This window comes from Passer montanus, unplaced genomic scaffold, assembly GCF_014805655.1.
Source record: "Passer montanus isolate IOZ18808 unplaced genomic scaffold, ASM1480565v1 scaffold17, whole genome shotgun sequence".
NCBI lineage: Eukaryota > Metazoa > Chordata > Aves > Passeriformes > Passeridae > Passer > Passer montanus.
In genome coordinates, this window is record NW_024364270.1 from 12,354,127 (window position 1) to 12,370,621 (window position 16,495).

Below are 16,495 nucleotides of genomic sequence, written 5' to 3' on the forward strand. Positions count from 1 at the left end.
GGATAAACTCTGGATTACTCTCAGACATGCATCTTAGTATGTGTTTTAAGGAAATTATTATGGGTTTTCTGGAGGGACCATGCATATCTGCTGCATGCTAAGGGGAGGGTCTCTATTCTCTCAGCCTCTGAAAATGATTGTAATGAAACAGTGAACAGAGCCATCACACTGAGTACTACAGTCAGTGACTGATCTTGGCCTACCAGCTGAGCTGCACAGACACAGTGCTCTCTGGCTGAGGGACAGCATTGCCATGTAGATGGCCTATGGAGGGTAGCCTAGAAAACATGGAGGCTCCAAGGAAAGTACATGATCCATTAAGTTTATCATTTTAAGGAAATAAATCAAAGATATAAAGAAAAGGATGTTGTTATTCCAGAGCTGGACAACACTTTCTGTAACAGAGCTTAATGAAGTCATTCTTTTTTCTTAACTAAAATAATGAGATTAACAAAATAGGCCATAAGGTCCTATTTGTAAACTTTAACCTGGAAACTGATATGGTACCATACACAATGCACTGGCATGTTTCCTAAGGTATTTGTAATCACTGCAGTTTTGTCCTCCATGTTAATGAGGAGACACTAAAAATCTTCACCTCTTGAAGACAAACAGAAGATCTAGTTCTGCAATAAGTAAAAAATGTTTAACCTGTGGCTTAAAGTTTGTAAGCATTTCCCTCTCCTCTGTCAACAAAGTGAAGATAGCAGTGGTGTCTTAGGCTGTCTTCAAGTATAGATATTTAGAAAAACAACTCTCCAGAAATGGCATAATTGGTTTTCATCCTGCTTCAAAAGATTTTTTTTTCCCAATTAGCAAAGTAGTCTATGAAAGACTACAGTGTAATCAGAGCAGATCTGTACTGTGAAACAACTAGTCACAGGGACCAGATATTCAGTAGTCTATGGCTATAAAAGAAAAAAAGTGTAATCAGAGCAGATCTGTACTGTGAAACAACTAGTCACAGGGACCAGATATTCACATAATGCACATTTTGGGGGTTTTAGCTAGTCTGTTCCTGGAGACTGAATGTCTGGTATCAGATGGAGGATGTCAGATGTGCTCGTGGAGTGCACACTTCAGCTTAGGTTCATTCAGAGCGACTCCAGCCCATGCACTCAAGATCATTTTGTAACAACAATACTACCAAAGTCTGCTCTTTATCACAACTGAACTACTAATGTAGATGCAATGCACCTCCAAATTAACATGGAATATTTCTATTCATGTTTTAAACCTAGTGATTCTGTTTCTGATGACAAAATTATATCTAAGTTATTTTCTGTGCTAACTTAGATGGATGTATAATGCTTTACTTCAGAGAAGTTCTGTCTGCCTTCTTCAAGGAACCATTCTGTCAGCCTTATAATGGAATTATATAGGCAGAGCAGAACAAAATTTTCTTCTTTAAGGATAATATATGAAGCAAGTCTATTGCTAACAATACAGAAGAAGGAATACAATCTACCCATTTACTTTGATTCTACAAAGGTAAATACCATGGTTTTGTCTCTATATGTAATGAATATGCCAGAGTATATTAAGTGGATCCACTGAGTAAAAAACCAGCTTTTTTAATGAATCCATATCTAACAGATGAAGAGCCATATGTCCACCTGAAAGCATTTTAGTAAAATTTTCAAAACTTGCTACCAAGGTTTCATCTACATTAGTGGGCCAAAATCTAGCCACTTTTTATAATTGCATTAATTAAACATGGTAAAGTGCTAATAGCAATTTCTGTTTTTCCTAAGGTGTCATCATGTAGAGAAAAAATAATTGTTCACTTTTGTTAATTTGAAATTCTGAGGAAGCAAAAGGGTAAAGATTACAGTTTTAGTTTTCTTTTCACATGTATGTAATATGCAAAACAATGACTTGTTCTTAATTTTCTAAAATTCTAAAGTATTAAAATAAAAGTTCACAATTACACAATTACATATATCATTATTAGAAATAATACATATAAATATATATACATATAAATATAATATATTAATTAACTAGAAAATATAATTACATATAATATTTTTTAAGTATTGAAAAATATCAAAAATCCAAATAACTATGTAAAAGTAAAGATTTTTTTTCTACTTCCTTAAATAAGCAATGCTTAATAACAAAAAAAAACCCTACTCTTCCACATTGTGTCATTTTCTGCTGTTGACCTCCAGGCTGCTAAATCTCCTAGTCCAAGGTCAGGCTATTGTCCAAAACAATTTCTGTCAGCTGCTTGAAAAAACCTCAATCAGCAGATACTTTGACCTTGGAGTGAAATATTCTTGCAAGCAAGTGCGAAACTAGTAAGAACAGAAAATGGAAGCAATGGTGTCAAAAAGTTTCAAAATTCCTACTGCCGTGCAGTAAGAAAAGGCCTGAACAGAAATGCATTTATCTAAAAATACTGGAGGGCATAACAAGCTTATTTTAGGTGCCCTTTTGTTGCCAATAGTTTATTCCTAGAAGAGTCTATTTTGATCCTGTGAGTACTCCCAGACCAAATGCACAACAGAGAAAGAGTCATGATAAGGATGCATTTGGCTACTCAGGAGTTATATATACAAACAATAGTGTAATTTCCCCAGGATCATTTCTATCTACAGCATTTGCAGCAGCTCAGAATTATAAACAGTAAATGTGCGTCAGGAGAATATGAATAAAAATGCACTGTCATACTTGGCTTCAGGAGAATTTGGGAAGATCTTCAGAACTAATTTATTTCTTGGAATAGGCTATACTTTCTCTCATTTAATGTTTGGCTTGAGGATATTTATGAAATGAAGAAAATGTATTTTAAACAAAACATGCCACCACTTTTTTTCCAAAATCAAATGTAACTATGAGATGCCTACCTAGCAATCAGCTTAAGCTGAATGTAGCTAAAATAGAAATAATTTCCACACTCCATCTCTGCTACTTCACATTTCACGGCAAAAAACTACCTTGGCCATCTCTGCTCAATAAATTGGATGTTTTCTTTAGCTAAGGACTCTCTAGCTTTTTTATACATATATGTAAGCGTTCCACATTTTTAGAGTGTTTCTAAGATGCAGCTTCCATGCACATCACAAAAAAATCTTGTGCATAATTTCACTTTTTCATGAGTGGAAGGGATTTACAGGGCTTTTATGCTAGATATCTTTACAGCTCCTCTAGACAAGCCTTGGGTGTAGCTTCTTCTTCAGAAGAACCCCTATGGCTTCCTGAGATTTGAGACAAGATCTTTAAGTGAGACATGAACTTTCCTCCATAGTCTGTCTAGTGAACTGAAAATAGTATATCCTCAGATGAAATATTTGCAGGTTCCTAGAAGCCTTTGCAAAATAATCTCATTATGAGTTGACGTCTACTTGAGTAGAATTTATTTGTAAACTGGAATGAAGCATGTCTTATAAAAATTAAGAGAATAACATGAACTGTAGGCAAACTCTCTCCTTGAAGCAGTATTTCCATTTTTGAAAAGTCGCTCACGAACTTTCATATTTCCAACTGCTACCTTTGGCACTTAAGTTCATAATGAAGATCTCAGACCTCTTACAAACTCAAGCAGCTATATAAAACCCGTACTGTATCTCCCTCCCCAAAGACTGCTTAACCCACTCAATGCATAACGATACAACTTGAGTGGGTGAGTCAAATCTCACAGATTGTTCACACAAATATTACACACTCCTACACCTTCTTTGCAGTGGGGGGAAAAATTAGCTGAACAAGATCACTTCTCCCAGATTTCTCCCATTTTCTGCAAGTCAAGTGAGATTAATTTATATGCCTAAGAAAATTTTCCTAATGATAAAAGAAAACTTAGACAACCTTTTTGTGAGCATTCACACTCAGATTTTAAAAGAAAAAAACCACTTTAATATACTGTAAACTTGAAAGCTCTCACATCATCTTTAGAGTTTGGCAGTGAAGCCTTTCATAGAATACAATGAAAACAGAGACAACTGTCACCCCAAGCTTGAACACAGCTCTGTAAGAACCTGGCACTGGCATAGTTCTCAGCACTGCAGTTCTTTCTTGTGTTGATCACTCTTTTCCCTTCCTGGTACAACACTGACGAACTAGATCAGAAAGGAAGCCAAGAACCCTTTTCAAGTAAAAACTTAGCATTTTCCTTCTCTTAGTATTCACTTGCATTAGAACTGTTCCAGATCTGCTTTCATTATATGTTAAAAGATCATCAATTGCTTGTCAAAAGACACACATGCCTCAGCTGTTGTTAATCTATGTCCCAGAGTTCAGAGACCATGCCATTGTCTGACAAATTTTGCATACTGCTCACTGACAGGAAGAGCACCGAAATATTTTACAAATGTGCGTCACTGTCTCAGTAAAGGACTTGAACTGCTGCTTCGTTTGAAAAGCAGCAGTATGGTGTCCTAAGTAAGCCATTCCCACCACCTTTTCACGCTTCCCTACCTTTGCAATCAGGCATGTAGCTTCCTAGTTCAGGACATGTTTCTTCATGGTACAGCAAAAAAATACAAGTGCTGTCAAAAGAGGACAGTGTATCTCTCAGCTCCTTGATAACTTTCCTATGGGAAGGTAGTAAGCAGCTCTTAGATAAGGGTGGGAATCCACAAATTTTGATTGAATATAAACACAGATTTAAGTAAGGCATCTGAGTCTAAAGACACTTTCAGTAAGCTACAAGCAGCTTTACCCAAAACAGCCCAGAAGGAAGGAGGTGGGAAGGAAATGCTGACTATAATCTCTCATAGCTGCCCATAAAGGTCCAAGATTCCCATGTGTCTCATTAGCTATAGGTGCCACAAGTGCCACAGGAGGTGATAGCAAGAAGCTTGCAGGTCTGCTGCACTGCTCTGCTTCCTGTACAGTTAGTTATTTGGAAGGTACATTAATTCCAGCATGTGTTTTGCCTCTGTAAGCTCAGCACAAGTTCTTATTTTTCCTCCTGCCATCAGCCAACTTCTTCATATCTATAAAGTGCCAGTGCTCCTGGCATTCAGCAGCTTAGTTCACTTGTTCCAGCTGCTTTTTATGGACCTTTATCAGGTAACTTAGAGCCATTACTTTGATACATTACCACCTCCCCTATAGCATGTGAATAGCAAATGCTGTAGTGTCATATAAGACGCTGTGTTTCCTTGACCTTGTTTTGCTTGACTAACTCACAAAGTGAATTTCTCCATAAGAGTCACTACACACCTGCTATTGCTTCTTTCTCTAGATTTTCTTCTATTTTTTGCATCCAACAATTCACTCCTACTCAAAGGGGAATACCCTACCCAAAGTGGATTCCCACTGGCTACTAGGACCAGGTAAGCATACTACAAGTACAGTAAATGCAGATCTCAGTTCTGAATATGCAGAACATAAGTGTGTTAGGCATTATTTTGAATTCTTGTGTCTTCATTAGCCTATCAGCCTGAAATACTAAGTGATGGCACAGAATCATTTCAGCTCAGACTATTTTTCTTGAAAGCATAAAAGAAAAGATGACATAAATGTAGCTCTTTCAAATCTCTGGGGACTGTCAAGTTACCCTGCAGAAGTATGGTAATAATTCTGAGGCATCCATGACTGCCTCTTGTCTGTGAATATCAAAGAGCAAAGTCTATAGGCACCATAATTCAGATGTATATTTGCTACAAGCATCCTAGACAGGGACCTGAACATGCATCTCACAATTATCCATAGGAAACAAACTTTGATTGATGTACTAGATAGGGCTCAGCAGACGTTACCTCAGCCCCTGTACCCAGATATCACTGAACACTCTTCCTGCCCAGCTCTGCTGTGATCATGCAGTGTTTCCCCCCTTTGTTTGCTCTTAGTAACCACTGCTGTTCACACAAGTGGAACAGACACACGAGAAGTAAGCAGGCAGCTTGATGAGTTAACAGCAAGGTTTTCCTCCTTCACAGCTCAAGCATACTCCTGGCCCCATAGCCTTGAGAGCAGACACTTCCTACATGGGTTTTTACTAAGTTAACCCTTTGTGGGTACTTGTATTTCTGAGGCAGTTTCTTTCTATCTGACGTGGTGGTATTAAAGCACAGGTTGTTACACCCTCTCAGTTTGGGTCAGGTTCCATTTCTTGGGATCATGTCCGTGCCAATGCTCCATAATCTATCCTACTTTCTCCCTAATGTTATTATAGTTCAAATTACTATCAAAATGTTCACCTACCGATGATAAATAAATCATTAGGTTTCCAATCAACAGATCACATATTTTTAGGGTGTAGGGGCCCTAATGTAATGTAATTCAAAAAATTGCTATAAACTTTCCAAGCCATACAGGTATGCTCTATCTTTTGAGGAAATGATCCTATCATGATTACAACTTCAGGAGCTATCACTCTCACTGTTTTGTATACACCAAGCTTTTCTCTGTAAAGATCAGGTTATATGAATTGAATGGTTCTGGAGAATCTACACTCCTTCTGAACTTAAAAAGTTCTAATCTATAAGCCTTTTTGACTTTTGGACCCAATTAAGTGTCCAACACACTAAATGTTAGATGGAGACTATCTGAAGTTTAAACTCCAGTCTTCACCAGAACGGTATAATAGGAATCAATATTGTAAGCATCCAGAATTGAAATTACATACACACTGTAGTGTTTGTGGTAGTGTAGTTCCTTGCTATGGTCCACCCTGGATGCTGAGAGGGTCAGAACTGCCCTCCATACATTAAACCTCCACCTAGCAGGGAATGCATACTTTGATCCTGTCGAACTCTGACCCAGGAATTTTAGACTAAACAATCTTCATCAGCTGGCTGACCAACTACGCCCTGGTTAACCTCCCAGTGGTTAAAGCTTTATCTTTACATAGTTCTGCAATCTTGCCCTCTGGGGAATGGCTATCCTCCCTTTCCCTTGTTGTTTTCTGTGACTCAGTTTGTTTCTATGGCTGAAAAACTAATCCAGATTGCAAATGTTATGTTCACTCCACCATCTGCTACCCAAATATTAGAGATATGTAAAGTTTTACTCAGCAGTCTCATTTCCAGTCTCTCAAGTTCCCCTTGAAGCTTCTAGGCACTGCTGGTTTGAGAACAGCACTCTCTGCATTCCATGAATGTGAATATCAGCCCTTTGGGATGCAGCACCATCTAGTGAGGTAAACTAGCTCAGAACTTCATAAGGACTTGAAACGGATGCCACCAGCAATACTTACAGTGGCACAGGCCACTTTTCGCAAGAGGCCAGTGTTTTATTAGTCATGTGGAATCCATTAGAGGTAGTTCTTTGGTTAGCATGGCAAAGCACAGGCAAAATCTTTGAATGTTGCAGTTGCTGCTCTCCAAGCCAAGTTCTCACATTTCATTTGTTCTGTAAAATTTGTTTCTGAACAGAGTGATTTCTAAATCTCTGCTTTGCCATGTTTTTTCATTGCAGACTTCATTTTCTACCTCCTGCACAGATACCTGGGGAACCCACTCCCTCTTGTACCTTGTTTAAATTTGCTCCTACCTAAATGCATAGCCATTGTCACTAGGTCTTCCCTGAATCTCACAATACCTGTTGGGTAATGGATCCACACAACTCCCAGCAGGTAACAATACTAAATCAATGTGTAAAATGAGTCAGACACATTAGTCATAAATTAATCATATTTTTGCATCTTCCCAATTTTCCAAGGATGAATAGTATTTAGATTATTCCCATGTAATTTCTTTGACCTTGCTAATGCAGTACTTTCTGATTCCAGTGACTCAGCATGCTGATGCTGTGTGTCTCCAGCTGTTGGAAGGATAGTTATTTTGCTGTCATCTGTGAATGCATTTTTCAAGTGTTTCTTTGCTTTACCCATCTCTATTGATCCTTTTCCTTGATTCGCTGTCAAGAAACTGCCTCCAAAGGCCCTGGTTGCCAGGACACTCTGCTCACTTACCATATTTCTCTTGTTTTCAGTTCAGCACGTATGTCCCTTACACTCATCATGACGATGAACAGATGAACATGGCAACAAAATCAGTTTCCTTCACATCCCTCCCAAACCTCTTTACCACAGCATCTGTAAAAAACACACAGGTTGCTATAAGCCCCTCCTATAACATAAATACGGGCTGGTAGTTTCCTAGTTTGCCACCTTTTCTGTTTGTTTTAACCGACATAACCATTTAGAGGATAAGCACACTTTTATCTTTTATGCATAGCATAAAAGACTGTAGTTTGTGCAGTAGGCACAGCGACACAACCAGTAGGTGCTGGCTGCCACCCCTGGTGAGAGGGGCTGTGGAAAAGCCGCCCCGCGCGGTACCTCCCGCCTTGTCCCGGGCGGCCCCGCGTTGCCCGGAGACAGCGACGCGCCCGGGCCGGGCCGGGCCGGGCCGAGCAGAGCCGGGCATGGCGCAGCCCGCCGGGCCGCGGGCCCCGCACGCCGCTTTCTTCGGGCCCGTGGCGCGGGGCAACCCGGTGGTGGACAGCTTCGAGACCGAGCTGCGGCGCGTCCTGAGCTCCCTGCGGCGGCTGCGAGGCGCGGGGGAGGCCAAGCCGCCGCAGCACGACCTGCACCGCCACGGGTAGGGCTGCGCCGCCGCCCCGAGTCCCGCCTCGCCGCTCCCTCTGCCCCTGCCTCAGCTCCCTTTCTCGGCCGCACCCCTCCTCCTTCGCTCCGTTCCTTCAGGCGCCCTGCCGCTCCCGGGCTGCCCTTCCCAGCCCTGCTCGGCTCCATCCTCACGCCCGGGCTGCGCTGGGAGTCAGCGCCGCTCCCGGGCTGCCCTTCCCGGCCCGCCGGGCAGCAGCGGAGCGCCACGCCCGCCCCGGCTCGGCTCCCTCCTCACGCCCGGGCTGCGCTGGGAGTCAGAGCCCGCTGCACTGGGAGATAGCCAGGAGTTGGCTCGCCACACAAACTTCCCCAGCAGTGTGCCAAAGCACCGGCAATCCGTTTCCTTTTTTTTTTTTTTTTTTTTTCATTGTAACGAAAACCCCTTGGAAATCTGAACACCCTTTGTTGTGTTTTTTTTTTTTTTTTTTTACCTTTTTTTGGGGTTTTTTTTTTTTTTTTTTTTTTTTTTTTCCCAGTGCTTCCTACAAATCAGTGCTTTAGGGGAAAAGCCCAAGGGGCTGTGGAAGTTGGCAGCACCATTGTTGGTTCTGTCAGAGCTGCCTGAGCTTCCTGGTGGGAAAATCCCTTGACAGAGCTGCAGGGACTGGCAGCCCACCAGCGAGTGCGGCTGCTCGCTTGTGAGGGTGAGCTCTTGTGGGCACGTACGTGCCTTCAAAAGTAGGGCTACACGAGCGTAACACAGCTCCATAGCGCACAGCTCTTTTTGTGCATATGTCTCTGTCTACGTTGGTGTATTTTTATACAGATCGATGCAGGCAGAGCATATGGCAAGTATAATAGTGCATATTTGTTTGCTCGCATACATGCATATCTGTGGGTATGCATAAGTCGAGATTTTGTAATGCAGTTAAGATAGAGCAACTGGAATCAGTGTATGATTCATAGTGCATGCATATGTCTTTTACAGACTGTGCATTTCTCATGTAGCTCTCCCTGCTGCATTTAGGCACATTGTGATACAAGAGCTCAACTACTTATTTTAAGGTAAAGAGTTGATTTTCTGTTGTTGTGTGAATACTACTCTGTTCTAAGTTTACAGGTCTTTAACATAAACCCCACAAGTTTCCCAAGGTATCAAAGCTTCCTTCAAAAACAGCATAGGAGCTAGGTTACAGGGTGGTTCCCTTATCACTTATGTGCAGCTTCTACCCTTGCATATTTCACTCAGCAGTTTCCTAGAAATAGTCCACAAATTACCCTACTCTGAAGTAGGTGTATACATTTCCAGAAGTTACTCAGATTCTGAGCTTGGCCTTTGTCTGAGCTGGAGATCTTTCCTGTTCTAAGCTATCTGGCTTCCTAATTTTTTTATGGGGCATGCTCATCATCAGGTCTAGGTCTAGGTGGATCATGTGGATATCAGTGTCCACGTTTTTGTCTCTCGTGTTTTGAATGTTAGTATGCTTGCTTTTTATATTGTTTCAGCAGCTAATTTCAGTGGTTTGCTATTTTGGAGCCTTTTTGTAGTTTCAGACCTTTTTATTTCAGCTTTAGCTGATAGGTATTATTATATTGAAAGCTATTCTCTCCAGGTCCACTTAGAAGAAGTAACACTGCCAAAACTGCCAACAGTGGTTCTTCTGTGTGTGCTTCGTATCTTCTGGTCAGGAGGTGGCCATGCTGTATCTAAGCTGTTTGCAATATAGTGCTAAATTACCAGTTTTTGTGAACAGTGTCTCCAAGCCTTTTTTGCTTTACCTCTCAAACCTAGGTTAATTCTGTCTTATTCAAATTGGTATTTTGTGGATGTGACCCATGACTGTGCATACCTTGGCTGGCATGAGAGCATTTGCACATCTGAGGAAGTGTGAAGTGTTCATCATGGAGATGAGAACTCTATACAGGCCTTGATCTCAGAAGACTCTGGTGGTAATGAGCCCTACCAAAATTCCAGGACATCAGCAATATTGAATAACATGAAGCTCCCAGTAGCTGTGCATCCTCAGGCATTCTTCATTTGTATAGGGACAGTACAGAGGTAAAAGATTGGAATTGTCATTATTAGCATATGTTCAGGCAGTTATCAAAGTCAAGACTTTATTTGTGATTGTGAAATTTCAGGGTTTTTTCTCACTACTGCTTCATTGTTTGATAACTCAAAATTGGAGCATGTGCTGCTTGCAGAACCAGCTGTAGTCTGGCTGATCCTAAGAATTTCTGAAGGTAATGACTATTACAGATGCTTTCCTATATGCTCCAAAGACTTCTTGCTATGCCATTTTTCAGTGTATCTTTTGTGGCATGGATTGGGATCAAAGTGTTCTTGTTCTTCAAGCAACAAGAAAACCAGCTTCCATGTGGCAAGTATTTTCAGTTTAGAAAAATAAAATGAACTGCTTCATTCATCCAACACTTTCAAATTTTGGTGTTTATAGGTCACGAGAAAGGCCATAATTTAGGCATTTAAATGTTCTAATGTAGGAAACAAAAATTACTGAGGACTTCCCTTTTATCACAAATATTTTCAGTTGGAAATAGCAATCAAAAGTAATTTTTCCTCAGCTAAACAAGAAGTTGTTTTGCTCTATTTCTCTTGGCAGCAGGGCCATCAAAGCTTTGCCTTGAACTATTGATTTTATCTCATGTTGTGTGGCTTAGCCACCCTTATTTAATAAGATGGCTTTTGATCAGTATCAGAGAATTCTTTATACTTTTAGTAAAGATTTTAGCCACGTGGGTCTTATCCTGTGCACACTATTATGGGATGACCTTAGGGAATTTTTTTCTGTTATGGATGGAAATAAATAAATGTCATCTCTGAGCTTCAACAGTCCATTATTTTTTTTAAGAATTCACTTACTTAACATGTTACTCTGGTGTCCTACAGGCTGTTTAAAGGAAAGGCTGAGGAGCTTTTTGGGAAGTGTCTCACTCTCCTCTTTTGTCTGTGTCAAAGAAACATTCCTGTGTCATGAACTCACTTGTAGTCATGGTAGATGAATCACTTTACCTTAACCTTCCCACTGAAGCTGAAAGTCTGGTCAGGTTCATCAGTACTTTGCTAAACTAGTTTTTTACAGATTTATTACTTGTTTATTATATTATTATATGTGGGAATCTCGTGTTAACATGAACATTTGAGAGCTTCATCCAGGGTTATTCTTGATACCTCTTTTCCTTCTTTTTCCCCTCTTTCCCTTTCCCCCCCAATATCCATCAAATCTCTTGGTCTCTGAAATTTTCCTAAATTCTTCCTTTTATAGTCCAAGGGAGCTTTGCTCAGCTGCCTGACAGATTCCTTTGCTTTGGACCCTCTTTGCAGACACTAACTGGTGTGGAATATTTTTCTCAGTGTAAGAACTCAGCATCCACCCAGGCTGTTAATTGTTACGGATGGACCAGGAGGGACTCATTCCCATCCATTTGGAAAGTACCCTTCAATTCACTGGGCTATGGTTTCCTTAAAAAAATTCTCCTTAAAAATACCTTAGAACACTTTATTCTGGTTGTTGCTTTTGGCCTAGTTTGTGCTGTTACTGCATTTTTCCTTTAGGATACAACTCTAGGATGCCCTACTTATTTCCTTGCTGCTTACTTTCAAGAACTGAGAATTGTGCTGAGACGATACTTCTAGAAAAAAAAAAGAAAAGGATTACGATTGTTGCATTTCTTAATTGTAATGATACTTTTAGAAAAAAAAGGATTACGATTGTTGCATTTCTTAATTGTAAAGATAGTTTTGGCAGATTTCTCATAAAGCCATCTATTTCACCCTGAAATGTGAAAGTGGCTCACAGCTTTCTGTCTGGAAAAATATTATTTATTGTGCTTTTTTGTTTTAATTGGGAGAGTTCTTATGAGCTGAAATGAAGAGTTATATAAGAGACTGTGAGAATGCATTCCAAGTGCTTGAATGTCAGAGAACAGTTTAAGAAAGTGTCTTGTGTTCTAATCTACCATCCCAGTCTTAAGAGAAGTTGAAAAGTTCCAGACACCTCACACCAGTAAGCATGTGGTTTATGCATGACAAAGGATATTTTTCAGATGTTAATTTCTTTATATGTTAATTTATATTTCTTCAGTTGTTTCCTTTCCTCATAAGTTGCTACCTGTAAAAAATTTGGCTGTAGCAGTACCACAAGGCACTTTGCTGACATTTCTGTACAAGTGATTTGTTGGGAGAATAAATATGACAGATGCCTGGTGCTGTGAACCCTTCAATACTGGTAGTGATTTGCTAATGGGATACTTTTATGAAAAAGTCCCAGTGCTTATTGACAGTCTGTCTGGTCAGTTGTTGTTTTCCAGCTAGAATGTAGTTTTCTTAAAGAAGTGTAGTGTGGGGAAGTTGTACACATGAGGGCACAAGGCCATCAAACCATGGCTGGTAGGGACTGTAGTACTGGCACGATATAGTCGGTGTCTCTGTAGCAGAGAGAAACTGCTCAGAATCACTTACCATTTCTGGGAAGCTTGCTGGTTCAGCAGAATAGGCAATTTGTTACACAAAGACATCCTTGATGACAACTGTGGCTAGAATAATAGACAGAGGCAACAGAAGAGCATCACAATTATTGCCATAAAATCTTCTCTGTTTTAGAAAGTGTGTCATTTGGTTCTCTCTGAAACCTACCCCTTACAATTTAAAATTCCTGAACACATTCTTCTTTCATGACTCATGGTGTAGCTCTGTGTACCATGAGCTCTCTATACCATAGCTCTATATACTCTATAGCTTTATGGTTTATTCCATGGCTACCAGCTTGCAAGGTTGCAGCCACCTGACCATACATTGTTATTTTGGGATTTTTTTCCTGCTCATAACATTTTCCAGTCCTATAAATGCTGTGAACTGTAATTCATTAAGTCTGAGATATCAAATTGTTTCTTCCAAGAGAGCTTCTGAAATACTGGCTGAAAGGTGGGACAGATTTTCTGCTTGTGACTGTGCTTGAACAACACAAGGGGATTTATTACTAGGACATTTTAATAAGAATTTACATGGGAGAAAGTTCATCCTATTTAAAATGCATGATAACAACTAGAGATAGAAATGAAACCCAGAAATGTCCTTGTCTGCCTGTTAAACCTGGTTTTAATGATCACTTATTTTGAAATATGTAGAAGTTCAAATAGATTTGGAAGAAAGGAGTTTTCAAAATTTGAAGCTCTCCTGATTTGTTTACTTGTTATGACAGGTTTACTGCCAGTTTAATCTGAAACCTTTTCTCCTATATCTATTTTTTTTTTTTTTAGAGCAAACACTTTGTTTGACATTTGGATCAAATATAAGCCACGACTACCGGAGTGGTATTACAATGAAAGACTTGTGGAAGTTGGTGATACCCTTGCTCAGATCAAAGTAAGTAATTTGAAATCAGAAAAGGTTCAATCATAGCCTTTGTTTCATTATGTTTCTATGCTACTTTAATTTTTAATCATATTTTACTGAAAGCTATTTAGAAAGTAGCAACAACTTTCACAAAATAATTCCAGTGACAGTTTGCTGTTTGTATTTCTTGCTTTTTATTGTAAAATTGCCCTGATTTTTTAATATATTTTCTATATCTGTATTTTCTAGGTACCCATTGCCTTTTCAAACACCCCAAAATATTTCTTTTTTTTTTTTGTTTGATGTTTCAGCATGATAGTGTACAAAGTCTGACTGTGCCTTTAATGCTGTTAAAGTACAAATTGACAATGATAGAGCAGTTCCACTGACTCAACTCCATGTTCAGTTAACCAAACATGAATAAAAAGAATTGTCAGGAGAGAAACAGAGAACAAGAACCAGAGTGCAATTACATATTGTATCAATGATGCTGCATCTTGAATTATGTGTGTATTTCTGGTCTCCTCAAAAAGGGTAGATCACAACTAAAAGGGATTCAGGAGCTAGATTGTTTGAGACAGAGTATTTGAGAGGTTTCACTATATGATAACTCTATTTTTATACTTTTACTTAGTCATATGTTACTGACTACTGTTGGAGATGGGATGCCAGGCTAGTAACTGTTATCTGACTCAATAAGGCAAATATATTTTTATATACTATTTGTTCTTTGTGTTTCCTGTGAAAAAAAATCCAAGGGTGAGTCATTTACAAGCTCAGTGATATTTGTGTCACAAGGTCATGTCATAAAATCTGGGGCTTTCAAGGGTAATTACTAAACAACACTCAGAAGCAGCTGAGAGATGTATAATTAGACAGCCAGTTCTGTATCTTCTACTTAATCTTTTAACATAATGGGAATAAAAGAAAATAAATAAAAAGAAGAGGGCATAACTGGAAATGTATCAAGGTGGTTTGGGGGGCCATCTTTTTGAAACACATGTCCAGTGAAACTGTTCTTTCATTCTTATGTCCTTTGCTTACGGAATGCAGCAAGGAGAAATGTTCTTTGTGCTGTTAATGGAGTTTATTTGTGGCTGCCTGGTGAGCTTTTCTGCAGGCCATGGCAAAGGCAGGACTATCATGCAGATGTTATGGAGTCTTCTATATCCTTCATTGCATGTGCTCTGAAGAGTTCCACAAAAGTGGCCTGCTCCTGAGTAAGAAACAGCCAGCTGAAGCTGAGTTTCAGCATCACTCAGCACTCACTGGGAGGCAGAAGAAGGAATATAGAAGGGTCCGTAACTGTGAAGCCATTACAATTGAAGGTGCAGGGTCATGGTGTAGGTTCAAGGTGCTTGATGACCTGACGCTAGATTGACTGAAAATAATTCATGTTTCTGTGTAACAACTTCAGCTTGCAACTTCAATCTTCTAGTGTGATGTGTTTTTCTACAGTAAAGTTATCAGTGTTGTTGAAGAAGTTGTTTTGCTGGCCAGCCTAATACTTTCAAAATTTTTTGGAACTCACACTTTTAAGTGCATTTCTTTAACTTAATTTTAGAATGAAAACCTAATTTTCATTCAATTTTTTTCCCCTGAAAATAAATAAATACAAACAACAGGGGGTGGATGTTGCAAATTTCAAATACATTACAGGAAGGATGAATGTGGTATAAAACCAAGGTCTGTGATACGTGGGGTAAAGCCTAATCCATAAATACTCCTCCTGACTCCTAGTTGAAAGCTGGTGTTGAATATTTTAAATTTTAACCTGCACATTATATGATACTTAATGTGTAGTCCTTAAAAAATAATTATTGCATATGAATAGTCAATGGGTAGGCACCCACTTGGCTTTCTGTCCTCCTGCTGTATTTTTCTAATACAGCAGCCTTTAGATTTCTTCCTATAATACATCTGCTGTGTGTTTTTTAGGACACACCTAAATTCATTAAGTCATATATCTGGAAATTACTTAGTCTGTTAGTCATCATATGATCAGCACTGACTCGTTTTTTCCCTGCCTCCCATTCTGCCTGTATCTGCCTGTTGTCTTTGGTCACACACAAGTATTTTAAACTGTTTAGGAAAGAAGTTAACTTTTTGTTATGTGTCAATAACTATCTTAATGGTATTCTGATCCATGGCTTTGCATTCTAAGTGTTATCACAGCCTGAATGTATGTATTAGATTACACAAATGACTGACTGCCCATAGCTGTCCCTGGAAAGTCAAAATTTCTATGAATGGCTGCTGCTTTCACACAGCAAATAGGACAATAGGGCCATGTAACTTAGACTCCTCAGATGATTAAAAATTTAAGGTGTTACTGTGGTGGAAGGAATTTATATTGAAAAAAGACGGGTATGCAAGGAAATAAGAATTCTGTGTGATTAAATATTAAAGGATCATTTTTACCAGCAGTTGGTTACTTTTTCCTCAATAATTTATTTAGTGTGAGTGCTGGACTTAGTGAAATTGGTAGAGAAACCTAAATGTAATCTTGCTGAAGGAAGTGGTGGTGATGATTCAGTGAATGTCACTTCCAGATCTGAGTCAGTGCTGAACCATAGAGTCAGCATGATTTTAGAGTAGTTCAACGTGCTGCTGGGGAGCTCTGTTTGGAATGAGACATAAAGCTCAACATCCTCTTTGCTAACAGTTCTTAAAGACCC

At 39.4% G+C, this 16,495-nt stretch overlaps 1 protein-coding gene across 1 annotated transcript in view; it reads left to right on the forward strand.

Moving 5' to 3' along the window:
• Nucleotides 1-8,124: 8,124 nt before the first annotated feature.
• Nucleotides 8,125-16,495, forward strand: part of CFAP54 (cilia and flagella associated protein 54) — a 101,585-nt gene continuing 93,214 nt past the window's right edge. Inside the window, exons 1-2 of the mRNA XM_039703807.1 lie at nucleotides 8,125-8,498; nucleotides 13,742-13,847. Of these exons, the coding sequence (XP_039559741.1) occupies nucleotides 8,125-8,498; nucleotides 13,742-13,847 (480 nt within the window). The remainder of the gene's footprint in view (nucleotides 8,499-13,741; nucleotides 13,848-16,495) is intronic.